Source organism: Crocodylus porosus, unplaced genomic scaffold, assembly GCF_001723895.1.
Source record: "Crocodylus porosus isolate Cpor-Errol unplaced genomic scaffold, CroPor_comp1, whole genome shotgun sequence".
NCBI lineage: Eukaryota > Metazoa > Chordata > Crocodylia > Crocodylidae > Crocodylus > Crocodylus porosus.
Genome location: NW_017728886.1, coordinates 73,326,059 through 73,347,817, shown reverse-complemented (window position 1 = coordinate 73,347,817; position 21,759 = coordinate 73,326,059). Strand labels below are relative to the sequence as shown.

Sequence of the window (21,759 nt, the reverse complement as noted above, 5' to 3'; positions counted from 1 at the left end):
GGACCCCCGCAGGCCCCAGGGGAAGTGCACCCCGGCCTAGGGTCAGCGAGGATCTAGTCGGGGAACTTCTGGAGGGTCTGGATGTATTTAATCAGCTGGTTCTGATGATCTCCACCCCAGAGTGCTGAGGGAATTAGCAGAGGTCCTTGCGGGACCCCTGGCACAGCTTTACAAGCACTTGTGGTGCCAGGGGACTGGAAAAGAGCCAGTGTGGTTCCCATTTTCAAAAAAGGGAGGAAGGAGGACCCAGGAAACTATACGCCAGTTAGTCTTACCTTGATCCTGGCTAAGCTTTTTGAGAGAATTATTCTGGTGCATGTCCGCGAGGGGCCAGCAGGGGAGCTTATGCTTAGGGGCGACCAACATGGGTTCATTAGAGGCAGGTCCTATCAGACCAACCTGGTGGTCTTCTATGACCAGGTCACAAAATCCTTAGACACAGGTGTAGCAGTAGACATAGTATTTCTGGACTTTAGGAAGGCCTTTGACACTGTCTCTCACCCCATTCTCATTAAAAAACTAGGGGGCTGTGGCATCAACACCTACACAGTCAATTGGGTCACTGACTGGCTGGAGGGTCACACCCCACCATTGTGCACAACCCTGGGGGAAGCATGGGGGTCATGGTTGGGCCAAGGCTGTGCTTGGGGCAGGCGACAGCAGTGCTGGGAGGGGTGGCCACAGGGTGAACTAGTGCCACTTCAAAACTACCAACACCACTGCCACCCACCCCACTCCCGCCTGTCCCGAGTACACCCCCAACCCCGTACCCTCTGCTGGGAAAAGGCTGAGCAGCTCCGTCCCACTCCCAATGGGGTCGCTTTTACTGCCCTGGCTGTGCAGTGCCTGCGCCTGCCCCAACTCCAGTCCCTCCCTCACCATGGAGGCCTTGATCTGCACCCCCCGCCAACTTACTGACCAGACACTGCTCTCCAAGGTGCTGGGCTGCATTCCTGGCTGCATGCATGCATGCTGCCGCTGCATGCATGCATACAGCATTTAGTGGTGACATTATTGATTACACTGGCAAAAAAAAGCCAATTGCCAATAATGTTAATTTTCCTTTTATTGGTGCCAATCCAATAGGTGATTGATATATTGGTGCATATCTACTACCCAGACTTCACTGCACTGTATATCTGAAGAAAAAAAGCCAATTACCCTTTAAAGAAAACTTTAAATACAAATGTTTGTATACCAAATTTGAGAACCAAGCTCCCCACAAACAAGAAATGTTTCTCTGTTCTGAAGGAAGTAGATAAAAGGATCTTTCCCCTAGCTGCATACCCTCAACTAAAATTTGCTACATAGATGCCATTTCCCCCCCCACAAAGTCGCTATATATCTGCTGTTGTAGGAACTGTTTTTTATAATATTATTCTACTTAAAAGAATATTTAAAAAATTATGCATAATTTACTGTGTAACTCTTGGTGCCTGTTCCAATAACAGGCTTGTCAAATTATAACCGAACTGAATAAATGACACTTGTAGGTCTATCAGATTTGTAAGCTATTTTATGATATTCTCTAAGCTTTTGTACAGCAATTTTGTTTGCAATTGTGTCATTTTGGCCACTGTCCTACTGCTAGACTTCCCCACCCTATATAGCCAACATCGGGTACAAAATCTATTAGTGTGGCTTCACTAGCCTAAGACATTCAGGTACAGAAAACTTGACTGGCCATAAAATTAAAGGTATATTGATAATGCCTTTTTTTCCCCATGCCCAACCAGTCACCTCGGTAAAAATAATTCCTTGTATCCTAGGTAGCCTTCCTAACTGCTGGGCTTACCTTTACTTAGGCATTTACCAAATACTACTCTCTGGGAGCTCCCTGCTAGGAAAGAGCAGGACCAATTTAGAGTGGTCCCATGAATACTAACCAGGTTTTATCAGCATTTCATTCACAGTCAACTGTGTCAAAGGCCACTGCAAGATTTAGTAAGATCAGTAGGTCACAATTACCCCTGCTGATGTCCAAGTAAAGATCCCTGACCAATGCCACGAGCCTATTCCCTGTGCTATATCCAGGGCAAAAGCCAGATTGGCAAGGGTCCGGAAACCTGATGGCATCCAGATGCACCTGGAGCTGTCCAGAGACCACGCATTCAGCAACCTTTCACAAAAGGAGAGACTGGAGGCAGGACAGTAACTGGCTGCGGGGCAGTCAGCATTCAAGCTTATTGAGTAGGAGCTGGACAGGACTCTTGGCCTGCATTATCTAATAAAACATGTTCACATACCTACCACCTCTCACAGGCTCTGTCCAAATTCAGGCAAATTTCAGATTTATATTTTACATCTGTTGCTGTAACAGCAGAGGTTGCAATAGAGATGAGCATTTTACCAGCACTCTAGTTGTTATCATCTAACTCAGGGCTTGGCAACCCCTGGCACGCATGCCAAGCATGGCATATGAGGCCATTTTCCTCACCACACGTTGGGGCCAGGGAGGCAGCAGCCTCTTGCCTGCAGCTGGCTCCAGCTCTGAGTAGCTGCTGCCAGCCGGGAGCAGGCAGCTGGGACGCTGCAAGCCTTGCTGAGAGCAGCCCGGGCTCTGTGGCTATCAGCAGCTACCCAGAGCCAGGGCCAGCTGCAGCCTGGAGGCTACAAACAGCTGCTGCCTCCCCAGGCCCAATGGGTGGTGCAGTGCCAGCACCTGCTGCCTTCCCGGAGCCCAGGCTGGGAGACAGCTGGGGCCAGGCCAGGAGGGCAGTAGCTGTTTGTAGCCTCCTGGCCGCAGCCAGCCCCGGCTCTGGGTAGCTGCTGATAGCCATGGAGTCCGGGCTGCTCTCATAGAAGCCCTGCTGCAAGCAGCCCAAGCTCCATGGCTATCAGCAGCTACCCAGAACCTAAGGCAGCTACAAACAACTGCTGCCTCTCCGCCCCAGCCCCAGCTGCCTCCCAGTCCCAAACCCAGCCCTGGGATCTGGGGACGCAGCACATACTGGCAGTGCTCCCCGCGCTGTACTCCCCTCACCACTTCTGCAAAGCAGTGTTGGAACCTGGCGTAGCAGGGCACAGTGGGGGTGGAGAAAGCAGCCTGCCTGCTCCCGGCTCCCCACTGCCCTGCCACACTTCCCCTGCAGGCAGGGGCATCAGAGAAGGGCACAACCCTGTGCTGCTGCCCACGCTGCTGCTGTGCACACTGGGGAAGTGTGACAGGGCAGCGGGGAGCTGGAAGCAGGAAGCTTTCTGTGCCCGCTGCTGTGCTCTGCCATGCCAGGTTCCAGTGCTGCTTTGCAGAAGCAGTGAGGGCAGCACAGCGGGGAGCATCACCATTATGCACTGTCTTTCCAGAGCCTGGTCTGGGGCTGGAAGGCAGCTGGGGCCCTGGCCAGGGCGGAGAGGCAGCAGATGTCTGCAGCTGGCCCAGGTTCTGCATAGCTGCTGACAACCACGGAGCCCAGGCTGGGGGGCAGGGGCTTTCATAGTTTCATAGTTGGTATGCTCGGAAGGGACCTGAGCAGATCCTTAAGTCCGACCCCTTGCCATGCCAGGAAAGAGTACTGGGGTCAAACGACCCCGGCAAGGTGTACATCTAGCCTCCTCTTAAAGACCCCCAGGGTAGGAGCCAGCACCACTTCGCTTGGAAGTTGGTTCCAGATCCTAGCCGCCCTGACCGTGAAGTAGTGCCTCCTGATGTCTAGTCTGAATCTACCCTCTGCCAGCTTGTGACCATTATTTCTACTCACTCCTGGTAGTGCTCAGGGGAACAGGGGTTCCCCCAATGCCTGCTGATCCCCCCCGACCAGTTTGTAAATGGCCACTAGATCCCCCCTCAGCCTTCTCTTGTGGAGGCTGAACAGGTTCAGATCCCTTAGTGTCTCCTCGTAGGGCCTGCCCTTCTGGCCTCTGATCATGCGAGTGGCCCTCCTCTGGACCCTTTCCATGCTGTCCACATCCCTCTTGAACTGCAGTGCTCAGAACTGGACGCAGTACTCCAGCTGCAGCCTGACCAGTGTCGCATAGAAGGGGAGGATCACCTCCTTGGACCTGCTTGAGATAAATCTGTGGATGCATGACAAGGTACAGTTGGCCTTCCTGACCACGTCCCCACACTGTCAGCCCATGTTCATTTTGGCATCAATGATGACTCCAACATCCTTTTCTGCCTCTGCACTGCCGAGAAGGGAGTTCCCAGGCCTGTAGGTATGGTGCTGGCTCTTCCTCCCCAGGTACATCATGTTGCACTTGTCAGTGTTGAAACCCATCCTGTTCTCATCCACCCACCCCTGTAACCTGTCTAGGTTTGATTGCAGCCTATTCCTCCCTTCTAGCGTGCCCACTTCCCCCCACATCTTAGTGTCGTCTGTGAATGTGAACTGGATGCTTTTTACCCCCTCGTCCAAGTGACTGATGAAGATGTTGAACAGTGTGTGCCTGAGGACCGAGCCCTAGGGGACCCCACTGCCCACATCCCTCCAGGTTGAATACAACCTGTCCACCACCGCACCCCACCCCACCGTGCCCCCTGGATGAGCCACCCATGGCTCTGCCCTGCTTCCAGTAGGGTTGCTTTCAGTGCCCTGGCGGGGCAGCACTTGACCCTGCCCCTCTCCCTCCCTCACCATGGGGGCCTTGATCTGTCCCCCCCACACACACACACCTCTTCTCCCCCCACCCCTGACTTACCAGCAGGGAGCTGCTCTTCAAGCTGTCAGGCTGCATATTGGCCCTGTACCAGCCGATATGGCTGGTTAATAATCGGCCGTTGGTATCAGCCAAAAAAAATCTTCATCGGTGCACCCCCACTTCATCAGTGCACCCCGGTAGACTTCTGGGGAGATGGAACAACACATGTATCTGACTTGAGTCCAGATGGAAATATTTGCTTTCTGCCATAGTCTCTTTGGAAATGCAGTTTAGTGGGGAGTGTTTACCTAGTCTGCAATGTGCAATACATCAGAGGGTCCAAACACTTCAGCAGCACTGCAGGAAGAACTGCAGTGTAGGAGCCCAGTTGAATGATCATCTTCTGCCATTTCTTTAACATTCCTGTTTTTTGCCTTCTGGCTGTGAATACCAGCCAGTGCTCATGAGACTACATGTGATCTTACAATTTACCCATAGGCAGCCAGAGAGTTCACTGACTGTATTTTTTTTGTTGTTATACCCTATCTTTCCAGTTGGCCTCTACCTGTCAGTTACAGGAAAACATGTATTATTCACTTTTACTGTAAAATTAAGAAGCTATGTGGCTGCCTAATTTAGTGCTTTCTGTTCAGGTGGACCTAGTTTATACAAGATACAGTGCTTAATTTTAACAGCAATATAGCTTTTCTACACATACCAAGTATTTAGTCTGGTGTTTGTCAGGTCACAAACTGCAAGTCCATGTTCTTTATTTCTTGCAGATAGTTATTTTCACTAGGTTTTAGATAAGTGACTCAATTGCCTGGTACAGACATTAGTAAAGTAATTATCTAACTTGAATGATTCCTATTTTTCCACAGTTATTTTCCTTTGTAGCCTTCACTTGTGAAGAAATTGTGGAGAGCTGCACCTCATGCGGCGGCCTTTACTTCTTTGAATTTGTAAGCTGCAGTGCCTTACTTCTGAGCCTCCTCCTACTGGCTGTGTATTGCACTACGTTGTATGAAAAATTTGGGGACGACAATATCAGAAAAGCAGTAAGGATGATATTTATTTTTCTTTAAATTTAAGTTTTCTGTCATAATCCACCTTTATATATGAGTTTAGAGGATTGATATTATTTGATAACAAGCTATATACAATGATTTGCTTGTTCTTCTATGTGCCTCTTTAAAACATCATGTTACATAGGACCATAATCGACTTTAAGAATCTCCTTTACATAAACAAATTTTTAAATGTTTTTATGTTAGCAATTATGAGTTCACGGTGCTTCATTTTTGGGCCCCAGAACTAGGAAGACCACTTGGCTTTTCAAGGAAACAGGCTGTTCTTTTTAGTCTCTCTTCAGTTGGGGTTGTTTTTTTCTATGCCCCTGAACTTGGTGGGTAACAGAGAAAGTGAAGAAGGGGGTTGGTGACTGCCTGAAAAGTCCTGTGCCAGTGCATGTTGTTCTGAGGAGTAAGGTGTAGTAAACATTATTATTTGCTGGGACATCCAGATAAGATTTCCTTGGATGAATAACAGACTGGGGGTTAATAGGTTCAGTTAAGGGTTACTAAGCATACTTCTTTAAACAGGTTTTCTGAGCGTACATGCACATGTCCTTTGGTATCATTAGGTTTAAAAAGAGACTGTTATGAACAACTAGTCTGACTTGCTACATAACACAAACCCTTTAAAAGAAAGAATTTCACCCTTTCGCTTCTGGGTCTGCAGGAGATTGCTGTCTGTTTTAACCTCAGTTGTGTAAAGTGAGTTAGGATTTCTTTGCTATGAAAAACACAATTAAAAAAATCCAGCCCTATCCCAAGATGGGCTCATCAGAGCTTTCTTGTCTCTAATAAATGAGAAGGAAGAGAATTAGCAGAACTTCCGTACAAGACTTGCAGAGTCCCTCCTTTTGTGCATGTGCATACGCTCTCCCTTGCTGTTCCTGTCTCTCTCCCATATTGTAAACAAAAATGGTCAAATGGGTAGCCATAGGTCATGGTTAACAACAGGTGAGACCAGGAAATATATTTGTTTCTTTGCTAAATTCTAATGGGAATAGTTTTTTTTCAAAAAAGCCAAATATTCTTTACTAACCCAAACATAGCTTTATTGAAAATTCAAGAGCAAAACTGATTTAATTAATTTATATATTTCATGCTAAGAGAGATTAAGAGATTAGTATGTAAATATTCTCATTTTTAATAATTCTAAAATCCTTCGCATTAGTGGCATGGATAGACCTTTGTTTAACAAGACTTACAAGCAAACAGTGTCCTCCTTTAATTAAATGTGAACAAACATGCCACGCAGACCTAAAGAAGGGTACTTTGTGCCCCAAAACTTGTCTAAAATCTCTCCGAACTAGTCCAGTAAAAGACAGCATTAAGAACCCTGCTTCCACATATTCCTGGATTATCACAACTACAATACTGCAGCCAGACTGCCCAAACACATCTTCCCTTATGGGGATTTCTTTCATTCTCAACTTAAATAGCAAATTGAAACCTCACCTGAGATTTCCCCCGACTTACCCCCACTTCTCATATTTTATCTTGTAAAAGATCCTCTCTTGCCTTTTACACTGTCTGCATTTCATTCTTATGAGTTGGAGCTAATGAGATGATTTGTGATGAGACTGATGTTACTTTTGGGATGAGTCAGTAGCATAGATCTGCACATCTGTGCAAAGGGCTTTAGGACTTAATGTTCTGTCATTCAAATTATCAGTGCTCCTAAATTATAATATCTTTGGGGACAGTGTGTTGCCAGCATATACTGGTGCGTTTATCTTGCAAAATATTTCATTTAATTATTTAGAATGTGTCTGTTTCTTCAATTTAATTTATACAATTGTTTCTTGCCCTTTATCCACCTCCTTTCAGACTCCAGTTATTTTCCTTACATTTCAGAAGATACGATACTGACAGTAAGTGTCAGTGAGCATAGTTAAAGAGACCATGATACAGTATTGTATATATAAGCATCCTTCCTACTGGAGAATTGTTGCATCTCATAGCAAACAATTATACATTCTTTGACTGAAGGGATAAAGATAGGAGAGTATCTGTAGTGAAAGAATGAATTTGCTTTCTTTTCTCCATAACTTTTAAATATTGAATGAAATTAGGAAAGCTGAACAGACTCTCCTGAATACAGAATACTCTGAGAAAAGTTATGACTCCAGGCATTATGGGGACGGACTAGAAAGAATAATGCAATGCAGACGCCTTTCCCAACTGTTGGAGTTGAACGCTATGTTGTATGCTATTTGAAAGACAAATTTTCCTAGGCTTGTAAGAGTGTTTGGGCTCACATATGATTTCAGTCTCAGATTACCTTGGGCACTCCTAATATCACTTCTTTTAATGCGTATTTTATTTGTAATAATAATCTTTCCTATTTGCAGGATTTAGTGACCACAGCAATAGTGAGCTGTTTCTTTATCTTAGCTTCAGTTGTGTTTGCTGCAACCAATGACAAGTCATCTGTTGAAACGCTTGCAATAGTAAGTATTTTTACCCTGTATTTCTATTTCATACCTTGTTTACTGTTAAACCTTCTGTCATTTTTGAAACCGTCAGTATCAAAGAACGTTATCCATGAACTAACAAAAACTGGTAAATGTTAAAAACTTCTGCCCCAAACTCGGTGTGACTTATTGCATTTGTGGGAAGAACATAAATGTGCACAGGAATATACTTTAATATAGATTTGTGAAAGCATAGTATGACTTGAATACTTCCATAAGATTTTTTCTGGAGTGAGCAGAAAAGGAATTTTTGTTTTTAAACCTTGTGATTTTGTTGGTGGTAATCAGCTCTATAAAATGTGACTCTTTTAAAGCGTCACATAAATGCACACTCTGTTGCAGTCAATTCTTGTGATTAGGAATGGCAAGCCAATAAATCAGAGAAATGATTCTGGCAGGTTCATGCAAATCAAGAAATCAAGGTGCAATTTTCTTACTTGCATACCCTGTAAAGATTTCTGCAGATCTACTCCAATGTCATCATTTTCTCCTTCATGATTTTGACTTAATACTGATTGGCTTCTGCCCAAGCCACACCTTATTCAGCACTTCTTTAAAGAAAAGTATTAATTTCTGCCTCTAGTAGTGTATTAAGAAACTTTTTAAATCTGACATATTCGGTCCTATCATAATATGAATATGAATTGCATCAACTGCAATTCAAGCATTAAGAAATGCTTCTACACAGGATATGCTAGAAGTAAACATTGTGACCAGTCTCTAATAAGAATTCAATTGTGAGCATAAAGAGACTGGAAGCTTAATGTACCCTGATCATTAGTGTGCAGAAAAAGTACACAAAAGATGCATAATTTTTTTCCTGTGGAAAAAGATTTGTTCCCTTGCATCAGGTTCTCAGCCAGTGTTGCAACAACATTTAATATGTATGCATAGATGTTAAACAACTAAGTTGTTCTTTTACTTTCACAGGTATTTGGATTTCTGGCAAGTCTAGCATTTTTGGGTGATCTTATCTATATGTTTATTGAAAGACGTAAAGAAAAAGAAGCCAATAAAAAGAAAGAGAACCCAAACCGACAGGGACCATCAGAGCATCAACCACTGAAAAATGAAGAAAAAGTTTAAAAAGTCTGTTTCTTTCTATTAGTTAAATCCAGATGAAATACTGTATTACATTGACAGTTACTGTCTTCTTTCTGTTTTTCCCTTCTAACCAACTTTGTTCATACTCCATACCAAAAACTTGTATAGGCTTCTACATTTCTTAACAACAGTATCTCAGGTATCATGATTTATACAATTTACCAGATAACTTGTACTGACTAGTAATTGTTGAAGATGTGCACTTCAAAAGGAAGCAGCTGTCTCCATCCAGAATTCTTTTATTTAAACAAAACAGTTAATCAGTGTTCTAATTTACTTGTAAGACCTTAAGAGCAAAGAATTATATACACCAATAGAGTGTGCTTGAATTTCAAGATCTCTGTTTAAAAGTGAAGTACAGCAGACCAGGGTTAGAATTCTGTTTAATTTTCACTAATCTGTGTTGGTGACATTCAACTTCGTTTTAGATGGTTACTATAAATTAGTATAGCGTAGTTGTTTCTTGTTTTGTGTGCATGTGGCAGGGGTCAGTTAAAGTATACCTATAAAAGGGACATTTCTTGATTCTTACAGAAGTTTCTAGCTCCTGAAAGGGTTTGATTCTTATTTTAGTTCTCGATTCTCTCTCTGAAAGTCAGTATAAGGCACCCAGTGACAGATACTGTTGGCCAATTGTTTTTTGGAAATAGACACATTGTGGATCCTGTAGCCATTTTTGCATTCCATAGTTCTGAAAGTTTGAAGTCATACCTAATGCACTTAAAATAGCTAAAAAGCCATAAAAACTTCAAGAGAAACTTGAAATAGTAGCTTTATGAAGCAAATTTAAGGGACAAATATTTTCATATTAGATGAAAGAGAATTGAGAGGAGGCAGAATTGCCTATAAACAGAAAAAGGGCTAAAAGGTCACCTTGTGCCTGAAAGCTTGTTTCATATCTCTCCCAACTACACAGTTCGTCCGATAAAAGATATTACCAAAACAAAACAAAAAAATTATCACCTTTTCTTACTAGGCAGCACAAGAAGTATTTTTAGGCATTTTTTTATTAAGCTTCACCAGGGAGAACATTGAACTTAGATGCTCTCCAGTGCCTATCACATGTATTAAACAACTTGTGCAATTTGCTTCTGCATAATTAAGACGAATTTGGCCAGGAAAAGCCTACATTTATTTTCATCATTGCTTGTATACATGGCAGTAGTTTGAGATTCTTGTGCTACAGTCCAGCTCTGTTGAATGGATAAATAACCAAGCAAAACAACTGTGTAAAATTCTAATCTTAAAGCAACAACCCATAGTTGCATGAGAGCTATAAGACTAGGCAGTGCTGGAGTCCTGATCAGTAGGGCTATCTTTGAGAGCTATGAGGTAGAAAGGCATTCCTCAGAGATCTGGTGGTGGAAGAGGAAGATAGGACAACTATGCATGCAGGGTAAGTGGTAGTAGAAAAGGAGAGTAGGAGGTAGCACAAAATATTAGAACAAACAAAAAAGGCTGATAATGCAAAGTAGTCGTCTGTTTTCATGACGTACATTATGTCTTCCATGGCTTGAGACATTAACTTCCCCACAGCGCTTCACCATTTCCTATGATGAAACAATTGCCTTTAAACTTTTAGAGCACCACCGAGACTGAGGGTGTCAGGCACTCGCCCTGTTTTCAGAACAAGATGTGGAGGCTGCAGTAATGCCTTTGAGGCCTTGAAAATGAGATCAGAGGCTTTTCCAAGGCTCTTGTCTCCTGATGGATCTGTGTTTGTTTTCTTATTATGTGTCTACTCTCAAAGATTCACCCTTAACACTACACTTCACTGAAGGAATGTGGAAGAGGTACTGGGTGGTTTGCATGAATGATGGGGCTTCATGCTTACTCTGTAGCATGCCATCAGCAATGCATATATGTATTTCCTTCTATTTCTTTGGAAAAAGGGCTGTTCTGTCAGACAAACGGTCATATTTTCTGCACATCTGCACTAAAGCCTACTGTCTGCACATGGAGAATGGTTATTACTGCTGTTGGGAATTGGTACTGTGGGTGTTCAGAAAGCAAAGTAAAGAGTATTTTTCCAAACAGTACTTCCAAAGATGTAATACATTGTCATTGGCAATATTATATGCAATTCCATAATTTGAAATTGGTAGTTGTCACTACAGCAAACATCGTCCCCTATTTTTGACTTAGTATTGTTAATGTTTCTGTATGTTGTTTTTACTAGATTCTTGTTCCTCATATCAAAAATGCCTATGGATTTGTTTTTTAAAGTTGCAGTTAAAAGTAAAAATAACACTGTAATGCTATTGTATTAGAAAGGCTGAGGTTTATCATTGTGTAAAAGCCAGCCTATTTGTTCTGCCTGTTTAGAACTCAGCTCTCAGGCAGCATAGAATCAATATACTTCCAGTATGCCGTACAAGTGGAGGTATTGCTGCTGGTAGACATCTATTAATTTGTAGGATGCTACAGACTTAAATAGCACTGTTCTTGGGAGGCCTGCTACAAAAGGAAGAATTTTGAGTCCTACATAATAGTTTTGAGTCCTCAGATATATCTAAGTGCTTTGTGCACAAGGTAAATAATGATTATGTTCACTTTACAGCTGAGGGAAGTGAAATAAAGAGACATTTAAGTCATTTTTTCCCCCAAGGTTGTTGCAGGGAGCTGGTGCCAGAACTGAGACATGAACTCAGCCCTCCTGACTCCAAGTCTCATGGTCTTACTGCTAAAAAAAAAAAAAAAAAAGCCAAATGCACTTGCTTGCCCACCTCTGTATAGCATTTTGATTTTTTTATTTATATCCCAAATAGCCAATTAATGAGCTTTGCTCAGTTGGATTTGAAGTTTAACTATGTCTACAAAAATCCATGGGGAATATAACTCCAGCTGGGCCAGCATCTTACTTCCCAGGCCAGATCTGGGAGTTCAGATTACCAACCTCCCCGCTCCCATATCCAGGCTAGTATCCTACATGAAAGCCTCAGGCACAGAGGCCTGGGGTTTTGGATGCCTTGTCATGCTTGATTTTAGCTAAAAGGCCAAGTACTCTTGACACATGTAGTATGAAGTAGCATTCAGGCCATCCATTGTTGTTTTTCTTTCTCCTTGCAAAATCAGCATTGTTTTTTGCAGCAAGTTTTTCCTCATTTGTTATCCAGTTTCATTTTAGTGCCTCTGTAGTGTGGTTTCCACCCTCAACAGTAGCTATGGGGTGACCTTCCTATAGAAATGGAGGATCAAATCATTTGTCTTGTAAAGCCAGGGAGAAGCTGGAAGTGCCTTTCTCCAATAGAAAGGAATGAAAAACAATACAGTCAACTACATTCCAATGGTCATCCATTCTTTTTTCAGAAAATAAGTTAGTTCTGCCCTCCTAATAAGTTAGTTAGCCATAGGAGATTTCTGGGGAGAGAAGCAAGACCTGCTACATTCCTAAATACCCTGGCTGCCAGACAGTTGGCCATCTTACCATGTCCTGTGGCAACTATTACTGGACCAGCCTGCAGTTCTGTCTAATTGAGTTTATCTATAAGGTGACGACAATATACAATTCCTAACAAAAGTTTGGATAAGCCAGACTGCCATACCAGCTCAGGGAAAAGAATGATTGGCCTAAATCTTCCAGCCAATCCACCTTTGTATGCTAAGTGGAGTGATTCAGTTGCTGTAAAAGCTCATTTGAAGCAGCTGGATGTTCCCCATTAGATGATTCTAGAATCAGATGGTCTTTGGTTTTTTTGTTTTGTTTTGGGGTTTTTTTACACATGGTTTCAAAGTGCATGTGAATGAGTGAGCGAGCTATTGAAACTGGACTAAAGTGTTGTTGTTTGGAGCAGCACTTAATCATAAAAACTGTGGAAGAGAATCATTTTTATAGGAAGTCTGTACATTGTACCTGCAAGGGAGGGATGTCTGCTCTGTGCTGTTATGAGCCTGATCTGGTTGAGCACATTGGCTTGAGCACACTGAGAAGCTTTGGTCTCTCCTAACTGGCCAATGTAAGGCTGTCTATACTCACCTCTCTGAAGACCTGTGGCCTTGTCGTAGCTTTCTGTGGCTCCATTCCACATCCTGGAGGCACAGCTGTACAGTGCATTGAATGGACGGCAGCAGCTGGGCAAAGGCATGGGAATGTCTATGCAAACTGTTAGCTGAGTGGCAGGAGAAGCCCCCTTCCACTCAGCAGAGGTGAAATAATTCTGCTGGATTGGGGCAGGGTGCCACGGCTGCCTTAGCACGTAAACACAGAGTTCTGCCAGCAAAACACTATATTGTAGACTTAAGTCTGAGACGCCAGGCAGAGCCAATGAATCTTCCCACCAGTTTCTGCAATGTGTATAACTTGAAGTACTATGTGGATGAGCACACGGGATTGTTGAGGACCAGTTATGAAGGGAGGAAGTGGCATGAAAGGCCTGGGAGCCCCTTGAATATTATATGATAATGTTTAAAGGGAGCAGTTTTATTTTTCACTTAATATTTAACCCATATTGTTTGAACCTAAAATTAGAATACCAGTGAGAGGAAAAAAAATCAGCATCCTTTTTAAGGCACTTCCTTGTTAAAGCTCTACTCCATCTCTAGAAAGCAGGGGAATATTTCACATTGTGGTTAGAGCGCTGTAAAGAGGGTCTTTGGCCTGACAGCAGTTGTATTTGTGTTGATTTTAATTCCATTCAAAACACAGCAACTAATTTGTGCAATAGAAATATGAAACCTCCAATAAGATGTCCTTGTAAGCTTTTTTAGAAAAGTATATGTAATTGCACCAATTCACTAAACTGGCAGTGCCTTCGGTAACTTGGGAAATAATTCTTGACTATTTGCTTTTATCACTATAAATGCTGAGTGTGCATCATAAAATCATAGAAAATTAGGGTCAGAAAGGACCTCAGGAGGTCATCTGACCCAACCAGTTGCCCCAAACATGACCATCCCCAGTTTTATATCATCCTAGATAATTTTGAACGCTAGCAAAATTAATGTGTATTATTTTCATGCCTTTGAGAATCATTAGTTATTGAATAAGGAAGATATAATAATTATATATGGTTCTTTAGCTTTTGCTGCACATGCCTTGAAATGTCAATCAAAGTGTTTCCATATATTTAAGTATTTTCTCTTTCTCTAAGCCTGTGGTCTTTTTAATGCATTTTTTTTGTCTTATGAAATTTCTAAAATTTTTGTAATAATTTTAAATAAAGGATTAACATATAGCCTGCTCACATTGTTTCTCATCTCAGCTGCTAGCATTTTGGTATCAGTAGCCACTTCTGTTAGTGGAAACTGCAGGAAATTGCTTCATGCTAAAGTTCCTGGTTAGGGGCCATTTGTCTGGGCTGGTCTGGGGAGTTGAATTTAATTTGCAGGGCCGCAAAGTTGGATACTTCACTGGGAATTTTCTCAAAGCATCTTCTGAAATATGGTTAATACTGCTGTGGACAAGAGCCTGGGGCTAAAACAGTCCTTTCAAAACATCTGCAGTTTCCTGTAGGTTACCATGGAACATCCCATTCCAATGCTGCTTTTCTGAATATTATATTCTTCCTTGGGGCACTTAGAGAAAAAAATGAGTAACACTTATAATCCTTCCTTTAACAAACAAGACAGTTGTTTTAGGGGAAGTGCATCTACCTTAACTTAGTGAATATAGGTCATTAGACTACTCATTCAAGTAGGAATGGAAGTGGGGACATCTGTAATTAGAAATGCTGTCTGCCAAAAAAAATTGCAAGTTGTAAGCTATTATTGTTACCATTGTTCTGTGGGTGGTTTGTTTTATTCCATTAAACCTGTCTGCCCTTTATATGTTGATAACTCCCAAATTATGGTGACATGGCTGCAGATACGCTCTGAGAGCACAGCTTTAGTCTTACTCATTGAAACTGAAATAAGTGGAGGTATTTCTCTGCCTTGTGAAGTAAGAGAGGAATCATGGCCCTACCAAAGTTGTCAGAGTGTATTATTTGTCAGGGATTGCTGTGGAAAAGGCCTTCCGCTAATTTTAAATGTGCTTTAATGAGAGAAAATGGTCAGTCACAAGCATAAGGAGCCAGAGACAAATATTGCAGCTGTGGATTCGTAGGGAACAAACAGTAACTCAGGAGTCAAGGGCAACACTAATGTAATAATTGTAGGATGACCACATGGTATAGTTTTATGGATACAAAGTTTGTATTGCCACTCATAATGGCAAATCCTGCTGTTTTGGTATGAATCTAGAGGAACTCCTGAACAGCAATGGAGTTACACCAGTATAATACGGCAGAGTGTAGCCCAAAAGCAATTGTTTCACTTCAGTTATACACAGGCAGCACCTGCTTGCTATTGTTGGCTACAAAGGACCAACTCACAGGAGCATCATAAAATTCTAGTTTATTGGATGGATGCAAAAGTCAGACCATAAACCTTAGTGCTGATCCCCTCAAACACACACACATTCATGTGCGCGCGCGCGCGCGCACACACACATACACACACACACACACACTCACACCCACTGTAGCTAGCTCTGAACACTAAGTACCATGTCAAGATATACCTATCCCCAAGCGCTGGAGTCTGCCGTCGATGGCCAGGCGAGGCTTCTTTCAGTGCGATGTTGCTTCAGAAGGGGGTCACTGGCTGGTCCTTGTGGCCAGACAGGCAGGGTGCTGGTCAGGTCAAAGGGCGCCGTTAGAGGTCATTTTTCGCTGCCTTTTATCCCTCTATGACAGACTTTGATGACTCCCCAATTCTCGGGCTTACCTAATCCAGGGGTTGACCTTGAGGGATGTCCCTCTTGACAGCTGCTGGATGGCAGCTGTCAGCCCCAGGGGTCCGCAGGTATGTGCAGTCTCAGGAGTCCCTTGATGAATTTTGATTGATTCACTGCCATGATGAAGCTCTGGAAGTGGTTGATCAGGGGGTATTTCAACCCCAAGGGTCTGTTTCCAGTCTTGATTAGTTCAAACTGGGGCTTCCATACCTTTAACAGTGAAGTTTCAGGGAGTTCCTGGCTCTGTATTGATTCTTTCTTCTCCTTAGTCTGTGGTATGTAGGTGTTAATTGCCGCTCATTAACATGCTTATCCAGACTAGCTACTGTGATACACAGTCGACCATGATTCATTCAGGGACCCGCTCCATACAGAGATTCCTGCTCTTGCTAGCATTGTTACATGGTACAACTTACTTTTAAACTTAAAGTACATTTGTAAAAGCATTTACAAGCTCTATTTTCACTATAAGTACACATTATATAAAAATAATAATATAATAAAAGAAAAAGATACAGGAAGGAAGAAAAGGTAGAAAAGAGAGAGCATCCCCAAAAGGGGGCAAATACTGCAAAAGGTGCTTTTGCCATATGGAGGAACTTCACATTTGAGGGAGGGGCAGGCAAAAAGGTTTCTTGCTACACTATGATTTCTGCATCCTTTTAAGTATAATTTCTATATATGCACATCTTTTATTAAAATTTTGTTTCCAGGGCCAAATCAGTTCCAAATTTTCAGCTTCCAAATTTTAACTGATCACAGCTCAATCATTCAAGCCTGTGCAGCACTACCACCAGCAAGCATTAGTCTAGGGCTTCAGATACTCCCAATCCATAGTAGGCATCCTACATGCAAGCCCCAAGCCCACGGGCTTTGGCGCTCAGATTCCCCTTAGCCTCCCTGGTCACTAGCTAAAATGCCAAAGGAGGGGGAAAGCCCAAAAAACAATCTCCCATCACCATCAATTGTGTAGCCATGGTCCTTACATTTGGAGGCATTTGCAGATTCTCGCAGGCCAGGCTGTCCACTGTGCAAGGGATAGGCCTTCACCCTCTAACTACACTTGAGTCATTCAAGGCCGAAAATATGCCAGGTAAGTATATTTACATCTGCACCTTGCAAGTGTCTTTCTTTACTTGGGGAGAACTGCTTCCTTAGAGTAGGGAGCTCGGCCAGAGGCACTGCTCTCTACTACTGGTCATCAAGAGCCAAGCAGGTCCACTACTTGATTTTCTTTTTTTTTTTTTTTTTCTTTACTGAATTCAAAGGCCAACTTCTCATCTGGTAAAGAAGGTTTGTATGTCAATGTGACAATGGTCAATGGAATCTGTATTCAGATTAAAATGTATTCAGGCAAGCTGCCAATGCATACTCTTGGGCATGGTACCAGGGCAAGCTGTAGGCATAAACAGACCCCATCTTCACCTTTCACCCTGCTTCTGACTAAATTCTTCCATTGTTTGCCTATGCGTACCATTCCCTGGTTTCTCACAGCTTGGTCTGTGGTTACCTTCTCAACCATCAGTGTAAAACTGCTACCCAATTACCTGTGGGGGTACATTTCTCACAAGAAAAACCACACTCTCTCCAATCACTCAGTCCTGCTCTTCAAAGGGAACTTACAAAACACTTCCCAGAGATGAGCCTATGAACTCCACTTCATCAACCTCCTAGATACTAAAAATCATGGACTAAATATAGACATTGGATTTATGACACATTATAACCTGCCTGACATCTGGTTCCCCAGGTACCTCTTCACTATTCATCCCCCTTCTCTCCCCACCCACCTGGCCTGTCCCTCACCCATTGACTCCTCAATCTACATCTTCACTGACTACCTGTCTCGCACGCATACCAGCCCAGCCTCTGGCTGCTTTACTTTTCATTCCATCCAGGAAGAGCACACACCAACTGCTGACATTTCCTTAGCCTGAGGAAGGGTTTTTGAACCTGAAAGCTTGCTTAAAAATTGTTTTCCAACTATTTAAGTTGGTCTAATAAAAGATACCAGATTCACCCAAAGAACCTTGTCTGTCTATGACCTGTTGCGACTTTCAGAGGCAGTTCTCCAGCCCTGCTGCTGCTGTGAATAAAAGAAACCAAATGGAAAGAAATAGCCCCATCAGTCCAATGGAGAGTGGAGATATGCCAAGGAAGACAAATCCAAAACTCTCCAGGAAATATTTATCTATATATGTTCTTTGAACCATCCAGTTGCAAGCTAACAGCTGGATCCCTTTCTCTTGCATGTCAGTTCATTACTATTTCCATTTGCTTTCCACATTCTTTGTCTGTCTGACTCCCAAATCACTCAAGAAGCTGCACCTTCATTGCGGTGATACTGAATAGCAGTATTTACATTTTGACACCTCCTGAGCTGTTTACTTCATTCTTGTTACATTCCTAGGATGGGCTTAACAATCAAAGCCTCTCTGGGGGCTTTCCTGTCAATCTGACCACCAACAGAGCAAAGCTCAGAAACAAGAGCTAAAGAGCAGTTTAACTAAAGGGCTCTTAGGGAAATGCCCTTTCAGCTGCAGTCCACAGGTACTGGAGGAGGTGGATGATAGAAAAATCACCTGGCAAGTAAAGGAATGTATCTTCATATAAAACATACAAAAACGTCATATGAGAAGTACGGCTGTTAAGTCCCATAGGTCTGCAGCCCCCATATACTTATGAAACTACTTCTTTCCTTTCCCTCTCTAATTAATTCATTCCACCTCTTGTAAGAGCTATGCTCTGGGCCCTATTGACTTTCACTCCTGCTGCCTAATGTGCAAAGAAAGGGCCTTTAGAAAACCTCTTCAGGGGAGATTTTTTTTGAAGATGCCTAAAGGAACGAGGAGCTAAGTCAGTGAGACTTGTAATCCCAGATCATTGTGCTGCTTTGGAAATCTCCCTTTTTAACTGCCCAGCCCACTTTTATTCTAGGAAACTAGATGTTATTCCAATGGCAGCATAGCTTTTTTTGTGTAATGAAGACATGGTGCCATGTGTACAGCTACACAAGCATGGGGCGAAAGGACAAAAGCCATTAACAGCTTGTGCTGCTGTCCAGCTGGGGGAGCTCTCCCTGGCCAGCAGCACCACTGAAGGATGCCTCTACTAAGGAGTCTTTTCTCCAGGGTCTCTTGGGCAGCAGCAAGTGCATGCAGGAAGCTGGGGGGACACCCTGCCCAGCCACAGTGCAGCCCAGGCAGCAACAAGTAGGCAGACAGGGAGGAGACACCCCCCTCGCCCCCCGGCCACAGTAGTTCTCCCAGGCATCAACATGCACAGGGGGATGGGAACTCCCCAATTCTTCCCAGGGGTGCAGGGAGTTGGGGATACCCTGCCTGGCCTCAACCTGGGATTTCTTCTCCCCCCAAGCTTGTTGCTCTCCCAGAGACCTTGGGTTTGCACTGTGGCTGGCAGGGTTCCTCCTCCCCCCGAGCTTGCCTGCTCTGTGCTCAGGTGGTGTGGGGGGAGGGGGTGGTATTTGTCCGGTCTTTCAAGCTGCTGGATAGTGGGTATAAAGTTGGGGCTCAGATCTGTGCTGAGACGGAGGGTTCCTCCTTGTTCTTTTTCAGAGACGTTTACACTGGAGTGGAACAGTGCAGCCTTCGATGCCAGAGGATCAGCAGATAGCTATCACACACTGTAGTTCTTGTTACACATGTAAATTCAAGCTGGATTGAAACCAGCTATAACATCAGTACACAGTTTCAATGTCTAACATTATAGCTGGCTGAACTTTTCTATGGCTCGATACTTTGCAGGTGTAGCTGGTCTCAGTTCATCATGCAATTAACCAGGCAACTGTGCAATCACTGAAAGTGTAGAGGGAGGCCTAAGCTACCTCAAACCAGTTCATCATCATTCATCACCATCCCAAACTGAGTGTATTTAATATCCTCCTTACATATACTGGGCAATTATGTACTCTAGGCAACTACAGCAAGTTATTCTCACTCATTCTCTGAGGGAATGAGTTCGTTTGTTTTTTTCCCTAGCCTTTTTTTTCTGCTAAACATTGTCAGTTAAGCCAATTTCCATTAGATGAAATGGACAGGGATTAAAATAGCTCAGTAGTTCTGGATTCTTTTCCCTGTGGCACATGGGAACTTGTTTCATGTAGGTGCCAGTATTCCAGGTGTTAAGCATCTGTATGCTAATTACTGTATACCTGTTGTGCTGTCAGCACAAGTTCTCTGTTTGTATGTGATGCTCTGAAGGCAGCTAGAAAATTGCTGTAGTGAAATTTGTCCACGAGAGGGCAAAATAGCCATCAACAGGCATCAGTTGGTGCAGTGTGAATTCAGTTCTTCCCCTTCAAATTTTACATTTGTTTTGTCTTCATCTCCCCCATTTCTCATAATGAGTGCTGCTGCACAAATGTACTGTGTGTTTTAGTGAAGCAAAGGCTAGTTTCAAACCAGCTGCTGTTGCCCTGTGGGGTTAGGCCAACTCTCAGGATCTCAATATTGCGCTGTTAGGCAGGAGGGTGTGACACAATTGCACATTTATAAAAACACAAATCAATTAGGTGCATACACACAGACTACCAACTCAGGCACATACACATCCAAACCAGCCTAGGCACATGCATACCTATCACCAATTCAAGTACATACACACTAAAAATTAGACAAAAAACAATTGTCAATACTCACACACTCAGTACACATATGACTAACGCATATATCATTCACATGATATATGTATATATATATATACACACACACACACTCACCAGTTCACACACACAACCCACCTACACATAGGTAAGTTCCCAACTTGGATGGTACAGTATGTATGTGTCTGCTTGGGGTACCTGAGATACTTGGGGGAAGATTAAGGTGAGAGAGAGAGAGAGAGTTAAAGTTGCTAGAGCCAGGATTAGAACCAGTGGACTAGAGAGAAGCTGGCTGAAGAACTGAGGCTTCGGGTTTACTTAAGATCAAGTGGCCCCGGGGTTACTTGAGGTCATAGGTGCATGGGAGGAAAAAAGGAGGTACAAGGAGGAGACAGCCAGGAAAGAAACTGAGGCAGAAACCTGGTTGCTCAGGGGAAAAGGAAAAGGCAGTGGGGATAAGACAGTGGAAAAGAAACAGGGGGTTTGGAGGCAGAGAGGAGCTCAGGACAGGTGTTGGAGGTGGCAGTGAGACAGAAGCAGGAGAGGGAAAAATGAGACAGGAGTTAGAGAGCAGAGATTGGAGCAGGGCCAAACCACAGTAAAGCAAAACTCAACTTAGGAGTCCAAATAACAGTTTTATTAAACAGACAACATACTACACAGCCCCATGAAGTTACTGGTTCACACACACACACACACACACACACAAGCACTCACAATGGCAGCAGAAGAAAGAGACTGAGTGGAAGGGTTGGAGTCCAGGTAGGGAAGAGAAGCTGAGTCGCAAGCAAGGAACATGATAATAGAGGCTTTGTCCAGTTTAGGACACTAGATCTTGATTAGTGGCTTTCCAGCTTCATCACAAGGGCATCTTTTTAAGCACATTTGTCATGACCAAGTCATTTTTTAAGTGTTTGTTTGCAAAGGGAGGGTTACAGCCCTAAGCTGTGTTGCTTTGCCACCTTTTTCTGAAGCTCTTGTCTTCAGAAGGAATGAAAATCCAGCACCTCTTACAACCCTCTTCCCAAATTTGGATAAGATCTCTCTAACAAACTGGTCACCTGTTAGGAACTCTTGGGATTATAAATTTTAAAACTGCTTATTCCTGTTAATTTGATAAGTATTAAATGAAAACATTATCTAGATACATTAATTATTTGCTAGCAATATTCATATTTGGAGATTTTAATATCGTTT

At 43.2% G+C, this 21,759-nt stretch overlaps 1 protein-coding gene across 1 annotated transcript in view; it reads left to right on the top strand.

Annotated features, from left to right (window-relative positions):
- CMTM6 (CKLF like MARVEL transmembrane domain containing 6) overlaps window positions 1-14,409 on the top strand; it is a 23,939-nt gene extending 9,530 nt beyond the window's left edge. Inside the window, exons 2-4 of the mRNA XM_019536379.1 lie at window positions 5,460-5,636; window positions 8,000-8,098; window positions 9,053-14,409. Coding sequence (XP_019391924.1) covers window positions 5,460-5,636; window positions 8,000-8,098; window positions 9,053-9,208 — 432 coding nt within the window. The 3' untranslated portion in view covers window positions 9,209-14,409. The remainder of the gene's footprint in view (window positions 1-5,459; window positions 5,637-7,999; window positions 8,099-9,052) is intronic.
- The last annotated feature ends 7,350 nt before the right edge of the window (window positions 14,410-21,759 follow it).